The sequence below is a fragment of the Manacus candei genome, unplaced genomic scaffold (genome assembly GCF_025592945.1).
Source record: "Manacus candei isolate 608988 ecotype Guabito, Panama unplaced genomic scaffold, ASM2559294v1 h1tg000015l, whole genome shotgun sequence".
Classification (NCBI taxonomy): domain Eukaryota; kingdom Metazoa; phylum Chordata; class Aves; order Passeriformes; family Pipridae; genus Manacus; species Manacus candei.
The window spans coordinates 22,947,601-22,971,042 of NW_026138063.1; the positions used below are offsets into that span (position 1 = coordinate 22,947,601).

At 47.4% G+C, this 23,442-nt stretch overlaps 2 protein-coding genes across 6 annotated transcripts in view; both read left to right on the forward strand.

The window, feature by feature from the left end:
• The first annotated feature begins 27 nt into the window (after nucleotides 1–27).
• Nucleotides 28–20,287, forward strand: SAG (S-antigen visual arrestin). 2 transcript variants are annotated; one of them, XM_051782460.1, is made up of 15 exons: nucleotides 28–2,630; nucleotides 3,802–3,969; nucleotides 4,528–4,588; nucleotides 4,676–4,720; nucleotides 4,985–5,178; nucleotides 5,924–5,983; nucleotides 7,067–7,134; nucleotides 7,326–7,461; nucleotides 7,820–7,904; nucleotides 9,135–9,207; nucleotides 10,275–10,412; nucleotides 10,698–10,775; nucleotides 11,665–11,688; nucleotides 12,109–12,173; nucleotides 18,131–20,285. In XM_051782460.1, exons 2-15 carry the CDS (start codon nucleotides 3,901–3,903, stop codon nucleotides 18,172–18,174), a joined length of 1,140 nt encoding a protein of 379 aa, XP_051638420.1. In that variant the 5' UTR covers nucleotides 28–2,630; nucleotides 3,802–3,900; the 3' UTR covers nucleotides 18,175–20,285. The 2 variants fall into 2 exon arrangements, with proteins under 2 accessions (XP_051638420.1, XP_051638419.1); XM_051782459.1 differs by lacking the exon at nucleotides 28–2,630 and having other exon boundaries at nucleotides 3,450–3,969; nucleotides 18,131–20,287.
• Nucleotides 20,288–21,666: 1,379 nt separating this feature from the next.
• Nucleotides 21,667–23,442, forward strand: part of DGKD (diacylglycerol kinase delta) — a 58,920-nt gene continuing 57,144 nt past the window's right edge. For all 4 annotated transcript variants that reach the window (XR_007903685.1, XR_007903686.1, XM_051782373.1 and 1 more), the window contains exon 1: nucleotides 21,667–21,842. Coding sequence is in view for 2 of the 4 variants with exons in the window: in XM_051782373.1 (XP_051638333.1) it covers nucleotides 21,681–21,842 (162 nt within the window). In the remaining 2 variants the exon portion in view is untranslated. The remainder of the gene's footprint in view (nucleotides 21,843–23,442) is intronic.

Sequence of the window (23,442 nt, forward strand, 5' to 3'; positions counted from 1 at the left end):
TGTGTGTCTCTGTGAGATCTCATTGGGAATGAGCACAGAGGGGAACCTGAAATGTCATTTTCCTGGTGAAGTGTGGGTTTGTGTTCAGCCACATTGTGAGATTTGGTCTATAGGGGGAAAGAGGATAATGCTCCAAGCTTGGAACTGGACATCCCACAGGTGCAGCCTGGGTGTGCCCTGTCCCAGGAATACTGCCTTGAGACTGAAGGAAGTCTTGCCACACTGAACAAGTGCCTCTGTCCTTGAAAGGCTGATGTACTCTTGGATGTTTTGGATAAACTACTGAACAGAGGAAATCAGGATCTGTATTTCAAACACTGCTGAGAATAGAAGGCTTTTCCTGCCGTGAGACTTCAGCTGCTACCTTGTGAAGTTTTGAAGCCAGGAATAGGAGTTGCACGTTTCTTTAAAAACACAAAACCCCCTGTTGAAGATGGTGTTCTGGTTCCAGCTTCAGAGTAATGAAGCAAAGCCTTCAGCTCTTCAATGTGCACATTTCATAACTAAGAGCCATTGCTCGTCACCCTCCTTTTGTCATAAGAAGCTTCTGTCCAGGTCAAGGAAGTGAGAACTGTAGTAAAAATGAAAAGTTGGTATTCTGAACCATTTCTAAAGGCAAGGTGTTTTTTCTTCTGCCTGTTGCAGTGGCAGGCAGTCCTTGGAAAGGCACCTGCCACGAGTCTGGGTGACCTTGGTTACTGTGGAAAAGCAGATCCCTAAATGGCAAGTCAGCATGATGAAAGATTAGTGGGAGATTAACGTAATCAAAACTGCAGGCTCTGCTCAGGAGGATCAGAATGGGTTTAGGATGTTTATAATTTAGGCTGCTACACTTGTGTTTTATTACAGCATAGACACAGATCTTGCACAAAGGGCTTTATTTGGCCCCTTGATGCTGTTATGAAGCAGGTTAATAATGCTGAAGGGTAATGGCCAGCTAGCTAAGACCTTAAGCATTTTAGATTAAGTTCCTTAGCAGCAAGGTATGCAGGAAATTCTAGTGAGCAATTTTAGCTTTTTTTCCCCCTATATTTTGATTACTTCCATTGCCTCCTGTTCTGCTTCAGCCTGAAAGGGAGGAAGAGCCAAGGAAGGGACCTGTGGTGCAGAAGGGGTTGTTGCAGTTTCATTTCTAAAGGTGGAGCTGCCCTTCAAGTGGTTTTGGGGGTGGGCTGGGCATCTTTCCCTGGATCGAAGGGTTATGGAGGAGCTGTTTCCAAGGTCCTCTGAGAATGTTTGCAATGGCACATGTACCAACAGGAATGCTCATCCTCCCCTGGAGGACTAATGACCCTGCAGTGGCTGCAGCACAAACTTGTACAAACTCAGCACTCTCCCTTTTGCTTTTGCAAAGTGTGACTGAAGAGAAGTTGTTAATTTGTTGAGCTAATTTCTGGAGTTTCTTCCCTACTTCCCACAGTCAGGACCTGGCTTTCCTTCTGCAACACTGGCACATGTAAATTTCTGTGGTTTAAGCCTGGCTGGTTTGTGTTTGCTAGAGTTGAATAGACAGGGTAGTGATTAAGCTCTCCAAATAATCCACCTCCAGTTAATAAAATGTTGTTGGAATTTGGAAAACTCTGAAAGAGCTGAGGAACACTGGTTCTGTGGTTGGTTTTTTGGAAATAATCTGTGTAACCTGGCCACTATATTCAGGCAGATGTCGGTGATGGTTTGCGAAAAGCAAGCCTGATTTGTGACTGCAAGGTTGCCTGAGCTGGAGGGGCTCTTGGGCTGGCAAGTTGAGAGGATATCATGTGATCCCTGGAATCAAAGGAACACATGCAGCCAGAGGAAAGCTACAGCTGTTCCTGCAGCTTGCAAGCCAAAAATTACACATACTGTAGAGCAAAATATCAAGGCCAAATTCACTGGTGGGGGGTAAAGCTACTCTTGGAAGATTTATGAACAGAAAAGCTAAAGGTAATTGAAATATCTGTTTCTTAAATCCTAGATGATGTGCCTCTCTAAGTAAATTAAGGGAGGGGGGTGTACTAGCCAGCAACAGTGTTTTGCATCACATGCCAGTGGGATGTTGGTGAAACAGTAATAGATCCATTGCTTAGTGATTGTGAGAATAACACATTGTTCTCAGTGTTTGATGGTCCATCAAAATGGCATTTTAGTCTTTTCTAAACTCCTTTTCTCATAAATGGCTTTTGTCCGTTCAGCTCCTTACCAGGCTGGAAGTCTTGGAACCCCAGGGAGGAGGAGATGGAGCATGAGAGTAAATAAAGCTGCTTTTGGTAACTGTCCTGTGCTATGTAAGTGTGCAGTGTTTACAAAGCATGTGAGTAGGACGCTGTAGACCTCTTCCCTGACTGTCTGAGTGTCCTTAGGTAATGCCTTATGTTGCTGACTTAACCACTTCCCAGTTGACCCTTAGCCCAAGTACAATATTTGCTCTTGGAGGGGGATTAATTCTTGAAATCCTGGATGGACGCAACTAGAGATGAGCTTTCAAATCCCCTACAAATTGTCTTCCTTGTTTGTGAAGAGGTCAGTGATTCCCTCTGGTAGAGGCAAAGAAGAACAGGACACGACTGCCTGGAAAAGTCATCTTTCCTTAGGAGTTCAGGAGTCCCCATCGTTGTCTGTGGAAGCTCCTGTGTCATTGGGAACACAGCAAGGTATTTAATGTTATTTGCTTGTTTGTTTATTTAAGTACAGCATGAGTAGCACATCTAGTCAGCAACATATACTGGTCTGGACATGGAAAACCTACTTCATAAAATAGAAATTCTTAAATGTGTACAGTCTGTTTATAACCTCTGCCGTACTTTTTTTCAGCTTTCCAAGAAGCAAACTATTTCCTTTTTTTTATGGTTTGTTGTCTGCAAATAGGCCCTAGAAACTGTTTCATTCTTGGAGCAGTTTTAAAATGGGAAAGCAAGCAGGGAAATAGAAAGGGAGCAAATGGTGAGGACAGTCCTACACCAGCAGGCCAGGGGTGTGTCTAACAGTGCCTAACCCCTCACTCTGGTGGGATGGGGAGAAGTGTAAGGACAGGGCAGTGCAGCATCGCCCTTTCCTGGTGCTGCTCCTCAGCTTCAGCATCTTACAGGGGTAAGGTTGCACCTGAATCACCCTGTCCAACGGCTGCCAAAAACCTGTCCCTGTGAATGTGTCTAGTCCTGTAATCCAACTCATATTGGTGATTTCCAGAGCCTTCTTGAATCTTCTGTTAACTGGGGAAGAGCTCCACCTTCTTTTGAATTTGCTGTCTGATCATTAACTGGATGCTATTTTATGACATAACAAAATGAAAAACTAATCTCTCTGCTTTGTACCACTTAGGTTTTCTGGACTTCTCACTCTGGATATCTCTTGTGCCCTTGTGGTCTCCCCTTTCTCTTCTGTTTTTTCCTCCCCTTCTCTTTTTTTTTTTTTTCACCCCTTCCCTTCCCCCCTGCCTTTTTTTCTCCTCCTGAAGAATTTTATTCTGTCTGTTGTTGTCCTTTGGGTGGAAGCTGTTCCCTACCCCTGATTATAACTGTTACCTGTCTGGGCAGGTAGCTGGACTGTTCTATTTCTTAAAGTCCATTCTGGTTTGAGTTCAGTGATACCCTGCACGTGATGGGTTGCATTGGGTTGAGAAAAATGCAGTAGGGCAGATGTGTTCTTATTTTGGGTTCAGTCTGACTCCTTATCAACACAAACCACCTTTGTAGCTCCTAGACTGAGCCTTGGCCAACATTTGGGTATGTGTGGAGCTCTGAAATGGCAAACTATACGTAGGAGTACAGTGCTTTACCCACCAAGTATGATTCTGCTTTTGTCTCATCCACCTGTTTTCCCCAGGCATCTTTCCCAGGACATTTTGGGGCAGAAAACCTTCACTCACCCACAGTCACATCCCCATCTTTAACTGTCAGCTGCCCTGAGGCTCAAAAGCCAGGGATGGATGGGAAGAATGCTGGTTCTCCACAAAAACAAGTTATCTTCAAAAAAAGCACCCGTGACAAAGCTGTGAGTACCATAAGAAGGGGTTTATTTAGGTATGAGTTTCACCTGTAGTGAGACTGGAGACTAAATAGAAAACTCTTTCCTGTCGCCTTCATTTTTTCCTGAAGAAGAACCATGAACCATAATTAGCACTAAGTTTGAGGAGATGATGTAAACAATTCTTAGGGCAAACTTCTAATGTTATAATAATACAAGAGGAAGGCAGCTCACCTCACCCCCCTCCTGGGTTGTACTCCTGCTGGTAGATGTTTAAAACATCTTTCCAACCTGATGGCACCAGAAATCTTTAAATCTACAGTTCTTGGTCCCGTGCACAAGTATTTGTGTTGTACTTTTGGGAGTTGGTCTAGATCAGGTCTTCAGTTCTGATGTCTGGAAGCATGTGGATAATCCTGGTGAGTCCAGGTGGATAATCAGTAATTTAAATAATTACTCCATTTAAAATGGAATTGTCCTGATCTCTGCAAGATTTACATCTCTCTGATGCGTGTGTGTCCCCCTTCCCTCAACACACAGTCACAAACATTCTGTAGTTCAACCATGGTCATCTCCTCCCCACAGCTGACAATCTACCTGGGAAAGCGGGACTTCATTGACAACATTGGGAGCGTGGAACCTGTGGGTAAGTCCACAGGGAAACGTGCTGCCCTTCCTGCTCTCTCAGCCCTGATTAGCCTCTGTTAATCGTTGTTTTTTAACTTCCTTTCAGATGGCGTTGTATTGGTGGATCCTGCTCTTATCAAGGGGAAAAAAGGTTTGAGGTTTTATGCAATGTGTGTCTCAGAAATTGTTATCTTGTGAAGTGAGATGCTGAGATAGAACCTTTTTATTGTTCTGAGGGTACAAATGGGTTTCCTGCTCAACATAGCGTAAGTTGTTACGTGTGGTGTGAATACTCACTGGGTTATGCAAGTGTTGAGATGAGTTTCCACGTCTCTAGTGCAGGAGCATTCCAGGTCCCACCCTGGCTGCACTGTTACCCTGCTGCAGGCCTGACTTGTGCTGTGCTTGTCCCCAGTGTACGTGTCCCTCACCTGTGCTTTCCGGTACGGCCAGGAGGACATCGACGTGATGGGCCTCACCTTCCGACGGGACCTGTTCTTCTCCAGGCTCCAAGTGTTCCCTCCTGCTGACAAGCCAGAACCTCTTACCCACTTGCAGGAATCTCTGCTAAAGAAACTGGGGAAAAATGCTTATCCCTTTTTCTTTACAGTGAGTATCTCAGAATAGCCTCTGACTCTTCTCCTTGTCTGTTCTTACCAGGCTGTTGAGGCCCAGTGATGGACCGAAAGTGGGAATTAATAGTGAATTCACATTCTGCAAATTCCAGTTTTGAATGACAGGAGGTGTAAAAATGTGGTGTTTTTTTTTTTTCTTCTTGCTGTCCTAAGAAGTAAAGTGCAAGATGATCCTAACTGCACAATGATCACTGCACTGGAAAAGGGCTTTCTTTGAAATGGCAAGGGAATATGCAATGGCTTTGTGCTAGCAACAGCCCCACATACCTATGCCTTCCCATTCCTGAGGGGCTGGAATACTTTATAGCATTGCCTCAGCACCAAATCCTTTTGCTTTAAGACCCTTATGGATCAAATAAGCAGATGAAAAGCTCTTTAGCAGATGCTGTCAACAAATAGCAGCTCCCTGCCAAACTGATTCTGACAGAATATGCTTCCAGTACTGTCGGTGACATGTCTGCCTCAGCATTCCCTGGGAGGATCCAGGTTGTGCCTAGGCTTTTTTTACTTTTTTTCCCCCCCCCCCTATCTTGACTGTTAAAGTATTTTTGGAAGAGAGGGACTTGTCACACAAGGCAAGTGTACCAGCCAGAATCCCAAAGGGTTACTGCATGACAGGGATTGACCCGTTGTCTACAGAATTGTTTTTGTGAGGAATAAATTACCTAGAATATCTGTGTAATATTGCTTTGGGGTATTTTCTCTTCTTCCTCCCACAGTTTCCAGATTACCTGCCTTGCTCAGTCTGTCTGCAGCCTGCACCTCGTGATGTTGATAAGGTGAGACCAATGGGACACTTCTGCTTATCATGGCTGGGGAAAGTCAGATGGAAAAAAGTCACATGAATATATTTGTCCAGCTTGAGAGTAGGAGAAGGTGATGCTGGATTTTACTGTGGTGTGCCACAAATGTCAAGAACCTGACTTAAGGGCTACAAGTGTATGTCACAGAGTTGGAATCGAAGTCCTCAAAATAAGAAAGGGAATCCAGACAAATAGCAGCAAGACTACAAAAATGTGCAATGCTGTAGCTTCCTTAAGATTACCATGTGATTTGTTGGTTGGTTGCACATAAAATGGTTGTAGCTGTGAGGCTACATGAAAGGAAAGGAGACAGAGTGCCTAAAATAAATTAATATATATTGCTATAAATAATACGTGTTAAGACCTGCTCTGAATTAAATGCAGAAAAGGGCTGGTTTGTGCATGTGTGTAAACAAACCAAAGCCCTGGAGTAAAAGTCATTAAATAATGAGATGTTCTGCAAGGTTTCTGATACCATTTAAAATATTCTTTTTATACTTCACTGGATGCTTCTCTGAACAGCAGAACAGGCAAAGTGCAGAATCCAGTGCAACAAGGATAAGCTGTGTTTTATGTCAGGGAATGATATTCTAGCAAAAATTTCTCTGTAGAGAGTTACTTGGGACTCACGCAGATGTCTCATGATACTATAAACCTGTTAAAGCAAAGGTCAGCTGGGCCTGATCACTCCCAGTCCTTAGATGCTGGGAAAGAAGGTATTGGCATCACAAAGCCAATTCAGAAATTCAGTTCAGAAATCCAAGGTGGGCTGGAGAGCCCTGCACACTGATCAGTCTTATGCTGTGACCTCTACAGCACTGCTCTCACAGAAAGCCTTTCAGGAGGCTGGGAATTAGGCCTCATTTACCAGAAGCATCATGGAACAGGTAGATTCTGCCACCTGGGTTGGCAGGGATCTCTTACAGTGGTAGGAGGGCAGAAGAATTTGCAGCTGGCAGGAATCTGCCGATTTCTGGTGGGCAGAAAGATGTTGAAGCATGTGCAGATGCTCCTGGCTTCTGACCCTCATCTCACAGGTGTCCTCTCTCTCTCTGGCAGACCTGTGGGGTGGACTTTGAGGTAAAAGCTTTCTCAACAGAGAATGTGGAAGAGAGAATTCATAAGAGGTAACAGAATGGATGTGTCTGTCTTCAGCTTTGCCCTTAAAGGGGGTGGGTGCTCCAGCGATGCCCCTCGGTTGCTTGTTCAGCTGTGCCCCACTTGTCAGTGGACTTCCTGGGGGTAAACACGTGTGAGTGCAGAACTCCTGCCTCTGCCAAGCACAAGGTACCACCACGTTGTCCTCTGCTGCTTCCAGGAACTCTGCTCGTCTGCTGATCCGCAAGGTGCAGTACGCTCCAGAGGAGCCGGGACCCCAGCCCTGTGCAGAGACCACCTGGCAGTTCTTCATGTCCAGCAAGCCCCTCCAGCTGAAAGCTTGCCTCAGCAAAGAGGTGAGGGAGACACTTGCTCCGGGGCTGTGGACAGCCCAGGATTGGCAGGCCAGTGTGCATTTTGCTGCCCAAAGCAGCTACTTCATGTGTTGCTGTCTCAGCTCAGACTGACTTGTCCCACCACTCAAGGGCTATAGGGAATGTAATTCCTGTCAGCAGCTGCTGTTAGGGGAGGCTGAAACCCTGTTACCAGACACATTTGAGGCTAAAGAAGTCATTGAAAGAAGGGTCATGAATCATTGGGAAGGGTCATCTTCCCTTATTCAGCTTCTGTGAGATGTAATCTGGGGGAACTAGAGGGAATTAGGGCTTGGGAGAAGTGTCCTGGCTGGATTTCTGAGCATCAAATTCCTTCCAGGTGTACTACCATGGCGAGCCCATTCCAGTCACTGTCACCATCAATAACAGCACGGAGAAAACAGTGAAGAAGATCAAAGTCCAGGGTATGTTTTGACTGTTGCTTAGGATTCTTTGAGCGGAATAGGACTGAAAGAGAGCCAAAATTTAGTGCTTGCAACAGTTTAAGAAAGTGATTAGGGAGTACAGAATTTGTCCCTCCACCCTGTCTGTTGCTGTTCCTTTGCTGTTCATCAAGTGAAACATTGCAGCTTTTTTCCTGACTCTTGTGGTTAGTTCTAAGTCTTAATTTGAGGCACCAGATTGTTCCATCTAGTAAAGAGAGAGGGTCTGGCACCTGCAGTGGGCAAGCAAGGCAGGTGCTGTGGGGGAAAATCCACCCCTTTTTGGGAAGGGCAGTGGGAAGGACTCCCTGTCACTGTGATGCTCCTGCTAACTGTGAATGTGCCTCGCTCCCATACAGCTCTGCCTGGTGTTCCAGAAACAAGGCAATGAGAGGAACAGCTCCTCTGCCAGCGATGCTGTGATTCCTGAGGAGCTGAGGGCAGGGGCTGAGCTCAGCACTGTGCCTGTGTTATATTTGTGGCACTACATGTTCTCATGCCACAAGCTGCAGAGCTGAGGAAAATGGTCTGAGAGACAAGAGATGAGAAAGAGAACAGAAGGCAGGGAAGGAACAAAATGGCTGAGGTTCCTACAAAACTCTAAAGCAGAAAAAGCCATTCCAGTGCCCATCTTGGATGCACTGTTTGGTGATTCCCAAATATTTTTAGTCTGATATGCTTCTATTAGGCTTTAAAATACCTTGTTGGTCCCCAGATTCTCTCCTCATCAGTGTTTCAGTCAGAATTACCTTGGGGGGTTTTCTGTTAGACTGCAGAATATAAGCCACTTGTTATCACAGGCTCTTGACTGCAGTCTGTGTGATGATGGTGTCTCCTGAATGCAAATGCACGTGCTGTAGGCACACAAGAGATACCAGGACCAGAGATAAAAGCAGACATGGTTAGAGAAGGAAGAGGTAGGTCTCTATAATGGAAAGAGAAGGCTCCCAAGGGAAACCATGGGTAATTGAGTTTCTGTTGTCTCCAAATCAAGGCGGGTGCCTTTCATGGGAGATAGGCCCTGGCCTTGGTGTGCTGTTGGTCTCTGTCCAGGTCAGGCTGTCAGACCTGGTGGTCCTTTCAGGCTCCAGATGGATGGCTTTTCCTGCTGTCCTTGTCATGTTTCCCATTCCTGAGACTCAGGGCAGGGGCAGCTGTGTTGCTTCTGGTGCACACACATGACTGATGTTCACTTTCTCCTTCCTCCCTCAGTGGAGCAGGTTGCCAATGTGGTGCTGTACTCCAGTGACTACTATACCAAAGTGGTGGCTGCTGAGGAAGCACAGTGAGTGAATGCTCTGCTTCTCCCTTCCTGCTCCTTTGCACCCTTTTAATGACCCTCCTTGTGAGTAATGGGGGGTTCTCCTAATTACAGCCTGTCGTTGCAGTGCTCTCTCCTCTCTTCCCTCACGTGTGTGCCACATCCATGCTCTATAGATGCAGCTGGTCTCTTTTTCAGAGAGCCAGCAGGGACCCTGCACAATGTTTCAGGGAATGGGGAGGTTGCAGAAGAGGTTTGAAGAGTAATTGCTTACTAGACAAGCTTAACAGGGGCTGTGGAAGGCTCCCCGTTGCTGGAAATCTTTAAATAGAGGTGCAGCACTTTTCTGAAAGGTGCTGCTCTTTGAGTGGCAGGCATGGATACTCTAGCTTGACATGGATACTCTAGCTTGAGGCCGGTCTTTTCCACACCATTTCATTTGGTTCTTTTTGGCCTGAGAAAGTCCATGAAAACCTGGAGCCTGTTGGCATTATGGAGAACCACTTGCTTTTTTTCACTGCCCTGGCAGGGTAGCACTGAACTTCACTTTGTGAGGAGGGTTGGGCATACCCAGATACTTTACACTTGTCTGGTGTTTTGCTCTGTAACTTAGGGACATGTTTTCCATTGAGTATTGGTCTTAGCTAAGATTCATTTTGTCCAAATTTGGAGGTCTGCAGCATAGAGGAAATGGCCTCAAGTTGTGCCAGGGGAGGTGTAGATGGGATATTAGGAAAAATGGATGTGGCACTTGGGGACATGGTTTGGTGGTGGCCATGGCAGTGCTGGGTTAACAGTTGGACTCCATGATCTTAAAGGTCTTTTCCAAACTAAACTCATGTACGATTCTATAGTTTTGACCTACTCTTCTGCCTTAATGTGAAATTAAGCATTTCCTGTAAGTACCTGTTCTTCTTTGCTGATTATAAAGGGAATTTTACTGACTAGATGAGATGCAGACATATGCATTGCAGGCAACTAAATTGGGCTAAATTCCTCTCCTTTTGGGGAGCTTTGTAATTTCTGTTTTGCAGTTCTCTTGGTTGGGTATGTAACACAAATCAGTGTATCATTTCCCTTATTATTTTCAGGGAAAAGGTGCAGCCCAACAGCAGCCTGACCAAGACACTGACACTTTTGCCCTTGCTTGCAAATAACCGGGAGACGCGGGAAATAGCTCTGGATGGAAAACTAAAGGATGAGGACACCAACTTGGCTTCTAGCACTATGTGAGTGGAGTTTTAAATGGTCCCAGGCGGTGGGTGAGTTATAAAGCAGAGGGGAGGATGGAGGAGACCCTTCTGTCAGGACTTTGTAACTGTGTGTCCAGGTGTGAGCAGCACTACTGACCCTGTCACACTCACTCAGGGTATGTGGTCACAGCTCTGCAGAGCTGGTGCCTGTCCCTGAGGCTTGTCTGCTCCACCACGTTCAGGATGTTCCCCTAGTTCTTGCTCCAGGTGTGTGTTGTGCCATGTTGCTGTGCCACCTCACACTGCTGTTTTCTCTGGCAGCATTAAGGATGGAATAGACAAGACAGTGATGGGGATCCTGGTTTCCTACAAGGTCAAAGTGAAGCTCACTGTTCCAGGGTAAGTGTGACACCCTTTCTGCTGTACCTACCTAGAGTTAAGCGAGGGGAGTGTGTGTCCATCAGTGAGGGTGGGGAGGGAGCAGGACAGTCCACCCCAAGAGAAAGGGCACATGTTGTAGGACGTGAGGCTCCTCCTAAAGCCTAAATTTCCTGGAAATCAATCTTGGCCTGTCCAAAGAACTTGACCTGAACCAGAGGGTTTGGATTGCCATCTGTAGACACCACATGACTGTATGGCTCAAGCAGGAACCTCTGGTTTGCATTGCAACATTTTGTTTCAAAGCCATAACCTGTTTTGTGAGAACTTAAGTGAAACTTTGTGTGAGCCTTTATGTTGGCGTTGTTCTTTCAGACCAGAAGGTGAAAACATCTGCCTGAAAGTCATAAATAATGTAGCTCAGGTTCTGTACTAAGCCAACTTTCTGGGAAAAGCTGATGTTATCAACCTGAGCTAGTTCCAGGATATAGTGCAAAAGAGGACAAGGATAATAACTCTCAGTTGATGTTAGCCACTGTTTACATTTGTATTTCATTCATCTGTCCTTCTTTCTAGCATAAAAATGAATCAGTGATTTGCCCAATGCCCGATAAAATGCCTGCTGCCTTCTGTGGACCTCCAATTGCTCCTTTGGCTCTTGGAAAAGGGGCCATGCCCAACACTTGGTCAGGAGTTCAAAAACTTAGGCTCTTTCTCTGTGGGAATGACATGAAAAATGAAGATTATTTTTTTAAAAGCAGGTTTATTTGGATTTTATGCTTTGTGGCAAGCAGAGAACAGTATATGAGGACAGTGATTTCCATAGTCTACAATAAACCAGCATTTGGTAGAGCACCAGAATGGAAAGGCATTAAATATTCTTTGTTTTTCTCCTTGTTTTCTTTTGTAGCATGCTGGGAGACCTCACCTCCAGGTAAACATCATCTTCCTTTTCAGACCATGCAGTCCTAGCTGTTAATTCATCTTTTTACCCTCTTTCCTATTGCCATTCCCACCTCCCTAAAAAAAATAACTATCCCTTAAGCTGATAGGAGCAAGAAGTTTGTGCATTCAGCTGTGAAAATGAAGCAGTTACAAAGATATCTCTGATTTTATGTCCATGCAAATACACTCAGCACATAATAATAAACCCAGTTCATGATCATGGATATGCCTGAGATATCTGTGGAGAAACTGGAGTTTACCTCCTCTTTGAGGGGAAAATTATGATTAGAAAATATGAAAGAATGGGTGAAGGTGGTGCTGGGGGCTCGGGCTGGCCTGAACTGGGAAGAGGTCTGGAGCAGGCATGAATGGAGCTGTGGGTCTGATGCAGTCTCTCTTCTCCCCCAAGTGAAGTGGGCACAGAGCTGCCATTCCGTCTCATGCACCCCAAACCTGAGGAGAGGAGCCCAGCAGGTCAGTGACACTTGAGTTTTGCCTTTGTTCCTTAACAGACTCCAGTTAGATCTCACCAGGGTAAGGCTTAGAGGGATTTGTGCTTCAGGAAGCCTTTAGAGCCCACAGGGCTCCAATATGGAGCTGCTCTATGTGTGTGTATGTGTATATATATATATATATATATCTATCTCATCCTCAAGGCACAAAATAACAGGCAGGAGGGATGCTAAGATGGGAGAAAATGGAAACGAGTCATGTTACCTTTTCATCTTTCATCTGTGGAATCACAGCTCAAAGGACAGGGGCTTGAGGAAGCACTGCACAGTTAAATCTCATGACTGCAGAGTACAATGTCCCAAATGAAGCTGTCAGCAATTCCCAGCCACATTCCAGGATAAGAAAAAAAAACCATCGGAAAATACCTAACACACGTGAGCATTGTAAAAAGCAAAATGCTTTTAAGCAAAGTTAAGAGGTGGTAAAACTATTGATGACTTTGGAGACCCTGTTATCCTGATGTGGCATTGGCCATGGTGTTTATGATGTGGCCTTTATGTTCAGTGATTAGCCAAGAGGAATGTCTCCTCAGCATCAGATCTGTGCAGGGAAGTGTGGGAACTCTGGAGCAGTGTAAGGAGTAAGCCTTCTCCAGGCATCTTGAGGCTTGGGATCAGATGCCAAAACCACAGGCTGTCAGGAGCATCTGTGTTCTCCTCCCACTTCCTCAGGCTCTGGCTGGCTCTGTTCTCCAGTGGTGAATGCCAGAGACAAGGTAGTCACACGAAATCAGAGGCTCCTGTCCAGCTCTGAAGCAGCTCCTGAACACAAACACAGCAGCCTTTCTGTGCTGGGGCTGTTACAGATGAACCATCTTGGCCTGCCCCTGTGTTTGGACAGAGCTGGGGGGCTTCAAACAAAAACCCCATGGCTGCTTCTGTGTTGCTTTTTCTTTCCTTTTTTTTCTCTTTGGACCCAAATGTACCTAAAGCTGCTGTTTCTAAGAATGTGACCACAGGAAGGTGGTGGCAGAACCTGTGAGAAGAGTTACCCTGAGATAGATGCTCTGTTCTGTACCAGCAGCATTAGAAACATTGAGTCCTTGCTGTGAAATTGTTGCAGGAATCAAGTGTAAGCAATAAGCAGAGATGCTGGTGATCCACTCTATGCTCTGGGAATCGGGGTTTGCTAATTATGGATGTGCTAGAGTGGGCAAAGGTAGGTTTTATTGCACTCCAGGAAACTCTCATTTTCACTGGGAAAACCCCTGCTGTGAGCTGTGCCAGCACAGCCCCTGAGCACAGACAGAGCATGGTGAGGGGCTGGGATGGCACTGGTGGCCCCAGGAGCAGTGGCTGGTGAGGGCCTGTGGGCAGCTCAGGATGCAAAATCCAGAGCTTTCATGGACACCAGGGGAAGCTTGAAAACTTCTAACGAGGCTCATCCAAAGGCATAGGCAACTGTAAAGAATTTTACATTTTTAAAACGGTGAGAATATTTTTGCATGAGTTTTTTTTGGTGTTAACAATGCCACAATCCCCTTTTTATTACTTTATAATTCTGGGAAAAGCATTTGTAGTATGAGGAAAAATGGAAATCGGGCAGTTTTCCCTTCTAAGATCAATTCAAAGGAGGGCTGATGTATTCCTTTATAAAGGACACTCAAAAGGATGTGGGCAGAAGACTTTGGAGGGGAAATGGAGAACTGTAATATTTCTCAGATCACTTCCCCCAGCACATCCTCTTACCAGGGGCACAGCCCATGTATTGTTTGCTACATCAAAGTCTTGCAGGGGCTTGCTGTCAGAAGACAGCTATGGTCCATGCATTCTGTACACATGGAAACTGCAGCTTCCTTATAAACTGAAGGAAAAGGCAGGCAGTTTCAGGAGCTATCCCCTGGGAAAGCCCTGCAAATGGTTACCTCGGGAAATAAATGGTTTCTCTTAAAAAAAGACACTTTAACACAACAGAAAACTCCTCTGAATCCTGCATAGCTGACTTGAAAATTGTGCTGGAATGTGGGGTCTGAGCTTATTGCAGTGAATAAAATAGCCTCCCAGATGAAGCTGGTAAAGTCAAATCCTTTCCAGCTTTATTGCTGGTAGTTTTCCATGCACTGTGCCTAATCACTTTTCCCAACTGTGAGTTCAGGCTTTTTAATTTTTTATTCTACCACTTTAGCTCATGAGCCCTGAGAAATACAATGTGTTTCATTAGTAAAACACCATCTAATTTGGAATCAAGCAAATCAAGACTTAATTGCAGAGATGGAGCTTCAACAAACAGTGTTTAGACTCTCAAAGGTCCCAAAAGATGGAACTTTTCTTTGTTGGCTCATTCAGCAGCCTGTGCAGTGGATGTAGGCAGGGGTGCATGCCTAGGGAATTTCGAGATCACTCCTCATCTTCTCTTTCCCTTCCCTTTTGTTTGTACTGATGAGTCAGTAGGAACCAGTTTGCCTCTTGCACCTCCCTGCTGCACTTGACTTTGTCTGAAGGCACAGCTGGGAGAAAAGAGTCAAAGGAACCAACTTAGAGAGTCAAAGCTGAAGTGGGACTAAAAACCGCCACATATTACGATTTATTCCTTGCAGGGGGGGAATATCCTTTTCTCCAGCCAAGGTGATTTATGGCAGAAGTTAAACATAATGCCTGTAATCATGCAGAGGTGACTTGAGAGTAGAGAACTTCAGAAACACAAGCTTCCCAAGCACATGGTTTAATTTTTTTAGGGCCAAGCAGGGTGAGTGTGACCAAGTGCCATGTGTTTTATTCCACGGCAGATTGCTCTGCCCTGTCTAGCTGTCCATGAGAGCTCTGGAGCCTTCATTCCTTAGGGAAAAGCAGGTCTGTCCCAGTGCATGGCTATTGCAGATTGCTTGGTCCTTCTTCCCTGTGCCCGGAGGAGACAGAAAAGGAGAGGCTTGCCACCTTCCCTTTCCTGTGCTTATTTACAGCTTCCTTCTCTCGGACCCCTGGGAGTCTGGGATTTGCATGTTTTATCTGTGCTGGGTTTTTGACTGGGTTTAGACCCATGTGGTCCCTGGGGGGTTATTTTTAGGCGAAGCAGCTCCTGTCACACTGGCAAGTCTGTCTTTTCTGCCTGCTGACAAAAAATGTGTAGGGATCTATTTCTTTTGAAGATAGACTCAAACTGGGCTGTGTCCCTTCATGCTTCCAAGACCTTTCCTGGTCAGCAGTTAGCCCAGAAGCTCCTGCTGGGTTTTCCTCAAGGCTGTGGTCTCAGCGTGAGTTCTTTGGTCTGGGGTTTTCCTGCCCATCTCCTGATGTTTTACATTTTGTGGGCTTATGTCTTAGACCCTGGTCTTTGTTTTGGCTGTTGTTCAACAAAGAGTCGTTTATCTGCTCCCTGGTTAAACTTGCACGAAAGGGCTGCTTTCAGGAAACCCAAAAATGCTTTGTCCCTCTAATAGTAAAGCAATACCTTCCCTGTATTGGTGTTGTGACTTCCAGAAAATAGCGAATTTTTAAAGCACTTGAATGCCTTGAAAAATAACAGAAGCTACCTTTTTTTTTCCCTCTCCCATAAAGTTAAGAGAGGTTAAGCAAGCTTATAATGAAAATTACCGTATGCCACAACTTTAACTACATGGAATCATTTCTGTGGCTGCATAATGAAAGCTCACAGAAAACCCTGCAGAGAGGATGATGGCATTTCTGCAGCCGCATCAGTCCCCCTCCCATCCCAACCCTCAAAACAATTGCTGGAATGTTAATTAAAAAAAGCAAAAGTCTACCCATTTTCTGGGAATTTTTCAATTTTATAGTATTAAATAAGGCACTGGACAGAAAGAGGACTCTGGAGCAGGCCTCTTGCAAGGGTGCCAGTGTGGCACGTGGGAGGCAGTGCCACAGCCTGAGGGTGAAGCAGTGCATCTTTGAATGCAAACTTGAGCCTTCTGAGCTATATAATAAGCATTACTCTGCTGCCACACTATGTATTGATTCAGTAATCATTTATCTCGCAGTAAAGTATGTGCCCAAATGAAACAAAACCTATTTTCCCCTTCAATCGATTTTGCAAAATTTGTTTCAAATTACATTGGTGGGATCTCGCTCAGCTTCACCCACATCACTGACACCACTGTTCCCATAGCAACGAGTGTACCTCAGAGAGCAGACTCTTTAACAAATAAAAATTGGAGGAAAAATGAAATGTGAATGATGTGTTGGAAATTTTAGAAGTTCTAAAAGTTTTACTTTAACTCCGTTGCAATCAAGCATACATGCCTTGAGACTTTCCAGACTTCATCTTGGCTTCTGGGAGTAGAGGAAACCATCTGTGTCTGGATAGATACCATCAGGACTGTCTTTGCATGATCCATCCTTTGAGGCATTCTGAGGCATTTTGGCTAGAGCAGCCCCATTTGGCACACTTTTGATGCTGACTTTTCCAGCAGTGCTTGTCACCACTCACTCTTGATTTCAGTGTGTGCTGTGGATGAGAATTCTCCAGGTAATGAGTTCTCCAGTTGCTGAGGCATCCCAGATCCCCAATGACTTCTGTTGAACGAGGTGGGCTTTGCTCCCTGACTCAAACCCAGGACAAGTAAGCCACTGAAGTGACTGCAACTTGCTAAAGATAAAGTAACTGTGAGAACAAAAACATCCCTGCAAATACAGTCTGTTCTGCTTATTTTAGACTGTGCTGAAACAGCTTCCAGGGAATCCTGCTAGCAAGCAGCATTTGTTAGTGTGGTTAGCAAAGATCCCATTAAAGAAACACAAATGCCAAAGGTCTTGGGGCTATTTTTAGGGAAAGATGAAATCAGGAGTGTTGCCTCAAGGGCATAACCTATCTAATGAGAGACCATGAGGCCTTTCTTTACTCTGACCTCTGATCTTAGTCCCCTCATGTTTATTGAACAAGAGCATGTCTTCTCTTCAGCTGAGTCCTTCAGTCACAGTGACAGAGCAGTTAAAGCTGACACCATGTCACACAGGCCCTGTCAGCTTGGAGTCCAAGTGTGTGCCCAGATGTCTCCCCCAGCTGTGACCACAAGCAAGCATAGATGGGAGAATCTGTCTTGCTTTCTCAGCCCTTCTGATGGCTTGGACAATGTTGCTGGAGTGCTTTTCCATTTGGGAGATCAAGTTTTGCTTCATCAGGTGCATGTATGCACATTTTGAGACTTTCTGGAATTCTCCTTATACTGCTGCAAATCCTACTGCTTGTCACTGCTTTGACTTGTCAGTCTATACATCTTTGCATTAAACATTTTGCAAATGTTTCAGCATCTCCTGTTCTAACTACCTGGCGTGTCTTTTTTCCCTCCCTTGCTGCATGTGGGTGACTGCAGGGAAGGATGGGTAAGTTTCTTTTAGTATTTCACATTCTGGCTGCACTTTTGCTTTGACTCTTTTGAAAACTTCTCAAAATTGTCCAAAAATCCCCAGCTTAAAATCCAAACTGAGCAAGTTACTGTGGCCTGCCAAATGACTGCTCTCAGTTAACCAGCAAGGGCTGACCATGTGAAATTTGATTAAGAGAACATGTTTTGCCTCACAGCTGAGGGAGAGGTATGTTCGTGCTCACCTGATGTTCTGTAGCTCAAAGTCTCAGGAACTTAATAGATTTGACCATGTGCCTCTATTTTAGTACAGAGGGAATAAGGATGAAAGGTTGCACATTTTATTCCTGGACAAAGCCCCTTTCAGGCTGCAGGCTGTTCAGATAGCTGATAAATATGTAGCTGGAATGGACATGAGTCAGTACCCATAAAAACCTCCTCAGTTTGTGTCCTGACTTGCTCAATCAACTGCTTTTCCTGTTAGCTAGAATAGCACCAGTGAAGATGGTGCCTGTGGGGATGTGATCCAAATCCCCTGGAAGTCAAAGGAAACATTACCAGGCTGCTCCAGGCCTCTCTTCTCCCTCCTATCTGTTGCTTGTAGTCTGCTGGTACAAAACATGGCTGACATCATTTTCAAACACCTGTGTTTCTGCCATTGCAGTGAAGCAGAGCTGGTATTTGAGGAGTTTGCTCGTCAGCAGCTAAAAAATACACCTGATGAAGAGGACAAGAATTTGCCCTCAGCTGATGAGTGACTAAAAGAACAAGCTGCCAGAGGAGCTGCGTAGTCAGACTTCAATTAGGAATTTAGGACCTGAGTTTCTAGTAAACTGCATGTTTTCAATGCACACGTGGTCATGCAGGGATCAGCCCTGAGATCAGTGGACACAACATCATGGATCTCTACTGCTTATTACAAGCTTCACCTCTGGGAGAATGTGGCAAACACAGCCCCTGGTGCTTACTCGAGCTACCAGAGGAGGACGGGGAGGCTGCCATGTCATGACTTCTGCTTTCAGGGCTGCCTAATAAAAAGGTTGGTTGCTTTCAGCACTGGTGAGAGTTAAATGAGGGTTTGTGCAGCCTGCCTGGACTTCCTCGGTGTCAGGATCTGTGACTTTGCAGTGCCAGTGACCCAAATCCCAGCCTGGAAGGCTGGCTTGCAGCCCTGAGTGATTCACTGAAGTTTCTCAGCAGACTATACAAAACTGATTTTATTTCCTTTTGGTTGCTTTTGTGTTTATGCTTTACCACATTCATCCAGTGCATGATTTCAGTGCTTGGACTGTCCCCGTGTGGATAACAACCCCTTTCTGTACCATTAAATGTTCTGCAAGTCATCTCCCTCAGCAGATATAAGGCTGATACACAGTATTTGCTTTCTAGCATTATGCTGTACAACCACATTGTGAAAGATGAGATAATGTGCACTGTCCAGGAATTCCTTAACAAAGCTCCCTGTATGCAACCCCAAAGAGAGAACTGCCAGTCCAGGCTGATCCTGTATTTAATAGAGTTTCCTGCAGGCAACACTGCTTCAAAAGAGGGTGCAGGAAAATTAAGGAGGAAATTATGAGGCAGCCTTCCCTGAGGAGCCTTTTCCAAAATGCATCTGCCAGAGGTTGGTTTATGCTCTAAGAAATGAGACTGTATTCTGCAAACTGTTCTCTGTTGTTGATCTGGATATTCACATTATTTATGTAAATGTCTGATCCCTTCCTGAATCTCACTTAGGTTTTAGCTGAAGTGAGTTGCATCAGCTAATTACATTTTGCATGTAAAACAACTGGTGGGTTTTTTTTCTCATTTTTGCTTTAAATCTGCTTTTCAGTGTCCGGGTTTAGATTCTCCTGAAAAGTCTGCATGCAGGGCCTAAATTTATTAATATAAACTTATCTTTCCCACCCTATACGCCAGAAAATGGCATTAAGAGCATCACTCTTATATCTTAGTTACCGATGTGCTTGTAACAGAGGAAAATGAGGGAGACCTTTTTGAGATGCATTTCTGCAGAATCGTTCTATATACAGGCTGTGTTTTCTGAGCAGGGGCTGGTTTGTCTTTTGTTACCGACATCATCGTGGCTACAAGCCCAACTTTTACAGGTGGTCCAAAGGCTTTAACCAAACATCTTTACATGGGGCCTCCAGCACAAAGAGTTGGGGTTAAAAGTAAAGCCCTCTCCTGTTTTGCTTTTGTAAGCTGCTCTTGCTGGAAGCAGTGAGCGAAGACTGTGGCTGTCCTCAGGGTTCCATCAGTGCCCTGATCCCCCTGTCCCTGGCTGAGGTCAGGGTTCCTGAGACACCTGTCCCCCCGTGTGTCTGTTATCACAGCTGTCTCACAGTAGCTGCAATTGCAGGAGGCAATGGTTTGCTCTGCTCTTTCTGAGCATTGAGTGCTTTGCTGCTAAAGAAACCTGTGGCCATTTCAGGTGTTTGTGGTCAGTATGATTTTGGTGTGATTTCAGCTTTGGGTTTGGGGGACGGTCAGGCATTTGCACCTGGATGTATGGGGAGGCTTTTCCCTGATATTTTTATTACTGATTTCTTGGTGGCTCAAAAAGATCACACAGAAGACACAGTAAGGTTGAACAAATTGCTGGTTGTGAATATGGTGGTCTCAGAGAGCTGGTGTTCAGAAAATCCTTTGGAGATGCTAAGAGAAGGAGGGGGAACAGTCTTCCAGTTTTGCTTCAAACCACAGCTTCCTCCACAGAGGTGATTCCTTCAGTGTTCCTGGCTACTGGACCTGTAAGTACAGGACTAGCAAACTCAGAGATCTGATTAATTTTCTTTCTTTTTCTTTTTCTTTTTCTTCTTATATGTCAGCCTTGTGAGGGGCCTCTGTCACTACCTGACTTTTATCTCAAATTCAGCTGTGGTGGTGACTTCTGTAAGCTAAGTGTGACAAAATCACAGTGCACTCTGCTGTGCAATGGGGTGGAGTCAAAATGATTATTAAATCTGTTCTTTTGCCTGGGCTCGGGAAAGCACTTTCTGACACTGTCTAGCTCATGCTGGACGTTTGCTCAGAGAGCAACGAGGGCTGGTTTCTGCAGCTCCCTGTCCTGCGGGACAAGCTGGACTTCTGTTCTCCTGCCCTTCAGCCAGCAGATGCTGACTTCTGTCAGAAAAAGGTCTCTAGGTGGAACTGTTTTCCTTTTATCTTCCCTTTCTTCTGGTTGTGGTGTTACGTTGATCTTCTGCCGAGTCGGACCTGCTACTCCTTTGCACAGCTGGGGGAGCAATCCAGTTTCTTGACTCCGTTTGTAGGGAGCCTGCCAGCTCCGGGAGCGGGATGAGCTCTGGGAGCCGTGGCATCCCTGGCACCGCCGTGTTTGAACACAGCTCGTATCAAACACGGCAGGGGACGGGTTTGGTGCCATGTGCCTTCCCCACGTGCAATTCCGTGAGATCCCAGCTGGAACACGGGGCCCGTGGGGAACCGAGGGGGTGCCGCTGCCCCCAAAGTGCCTTCTGGGCAGGGTGTCGGCTCGGCAGGTCGAGCCTGGGGAGGAGGGTGTACCCCCAGGACTTGTTAAATCCTGGGAACAAGGGCAGTGCTTTGGAAGGGGCTGTCCGGGGAGGTGGTGGAGTCACCGTCCCTGGAGGCGTCCAGGGAACGACTGGACGTGGCACTCAGTGCTCTGGGCTGGGTGACAAGGTGGGGAGCGGTCACAGGTTGTACTCGGCGATCTCAGAGGTCTTATCCAACCTGGAATAGTTCTGTGATTCTGTGCTGGAGCAGCCACAGGAATGGGGACCGAGGTCCGAGCTGCCGGGCTCCGCCGCAGCAGGGCGGGCTGCGCTGAGCGCCTTTGCGCTGGCCCCGGGGAGCCACGGGGGTGCTGGGACCTGCCGGGGTGCGAGCGGTGCTCGGGGGGCCGCGGGGCCGAGCTCGGTGCGAGCGGTGCCCGGGCTGTTCTCGGGGGGCCGAGCGCGGTGCGAGCGGTGCCCGGGCTGTTCTCGGGGGGCCGAGCTCGGTGCGAGCGGTGTCCGGGCTGTTCTCGGGGGGCCGAGCGCGGTGCGAGCGGTGCCCGGGCTGTTCTCGGGGGGCCGAGCTCGGTGCGAGCGGTGCCCGGGCTGTTCCCGTGAGGGCGGCCGGGCTCCCCGTCCCCCCCGCCGCCGGCAGGGGGCGCTGTGGCGGCGGGCGGGCGGTGCAGTGCGCGCGGCGGGCGGGGGGGGCGCGGGTCGCGCCGCCGGTCCTGCAGCATGGCGGCGGCGGGGGCCGGGGCTGCGCAGCCCCAGCCCGGGACGGGCGCCGCCGCCAGCGCCGCGCCCGAGGAGTCGTCGGACAGCGAGCCGGAGCAGGAGCCCGGCTCCCCGCAGAAGCTCATCCGCAAAGTCTCGACGTCCGGGCAGATCCGCCAGAAGGTGCGTGCGGCGGGTGGGGGCCGCGGGCAGGGCCTCGGGCTCCCGGCAACGCTGCGGCCGGTGCTGCCTCCGCGTCTCGCTCGGTGCCGCCGCCGCCGCCTCCCCGTCCCTCCCGGCACGGTCCGCGCTGCCGCCATCCCGGGCCGCCGCTCTGGGAGTCGCCAGAGACGTCCCCCAAGCCTCCCCCTGCGGTCCGCCACGGAACCCCCTTGCGCCCGTCCCTCAGGCAGCTGCCGCCGATCTCCCCCACACCCCGCTCCTCTCCTCCCACAACGACCCCTCAGGGGCTTGCCGGCGGCCACCTCACACCCCTTAAACCGCCCCTCAGGGATCTGCCGCTGACTCCCCCAAACCGCCCCTCGGGGACCTGCCAGCGACCGCCTCACATTCCCCCAAACCGCCCCTCGGGGGCTCGGCCATTTCCCCCTCACCCGTTGCTGGGAAGGTCTTTAATTGTAAAGGGGTTGTGTTAAAGGGTTTTATTTATCCCTACGTTTTCGGTGACACCCCCAGCCGCCCCTCAGGGACCTGCCGGCGACCCCCAGCCCACACCTCAGAGACCCCCTGAAAACAGCCCCCACACTTTCCATGGACTTGCGGACCCCAAAATGCCTCGTAGGGATCCTCATAACGAACTCTTTCTCAAGTGCTCGTTAACAGCTGCCCCCTAAATGCCCTTCAGCATCTGCCAGTGCCCCCCCGACTGCCCTCAGGGGCTCCTGCAATTGCCCCTGACCACCTGGCTGGTTGCCATCCCCAAAGTGCCTCTCTGAGCCTCCCCAGTTCCCCTGCCCAGTAGCCCCGCTTAGGCCACGCTCTTCCCAGTGCCCAGGTTCAGACCTGCCCGGGAGCTTTTCTATTCCGACAGTGATCAGTGTGCCCAGGCTCAGCAGGACGCTGCCTTACCTCTTTCCTTCCTTACTCTCTTCTCCTGTAATATTCAGATTTGGGCTCCCTAGTGCTGCACCATGGTATGAACTCTTAACGACATCCTGTCTCTTCCCACACCATGAGGCTGCATCTCCCCTTTTCTCCCCGTGTCCCAGTTGCCAGGGGCTCCCTCCTCACCTTCCTGAGAACCCCTGCACATCCAAACCATGGCTTCCCATCACATTGTGCCATTATCACTTTCCAACACCCCACTCCTGTGGTCCCGTTGGACTTGGCATTAGTCACTGGCTCATAGTCAGAGCTCTGCTGTGGAAGGTGCAGCCCTTGCTGTTATTCCCTACAATCAGTGCGTTCTCCCCTCAACATCTTCCCATCCTTTTTGTGGTTGCAGCCCAATTTTCCGCATCTTATACTGTGCTTTTACCTTTCTGTAGCCATGTAGTGATGCTTAGCTTTCTGTCTGGTCAAACAGGGATCTTAAAGCTGGTTAGTCTTTGTTCCCAGCTTTTTCTGTCCTGCTTTGCCTTCCGGGTAAGGTAACAGTCCTTTCCACCAGGATTCCTTTGGCCCAGTCATATTTTACCCCTCTGTTTCTTGTTCTGGAACGATAAAACCATTTTTAGGGGCAGCACCAGCATTCTGCAACTACAACCACAGCTGTAGTTCCTCTGTATTGTTACTGTAAGAGAAGATGCGAAGATTTCCTTCA

Coding starts and splice junctions, on each gene's coding strand:
- SAG (XM_051782460.1), top strand. CDS start 3,901: ATGGATGGGAAGAATGCTGGTTCTCCACAAAAACAAGTTATCTTCAAA. Junction 10,413..10,697: donor AACTTGGCTTCTAGCACTAT/GTGAGTGGAGTT, acceptor TTTCTCTGGCAG/CATTAAGGATGGAATAGACA. Junction 12,174..18,130: donor TGAGGAGAGGAGCCCAGCAG/GTCAGTGACACT, acceptor CTGCCATTGCAG/TGAAGCAGAGCTGGTATTTG.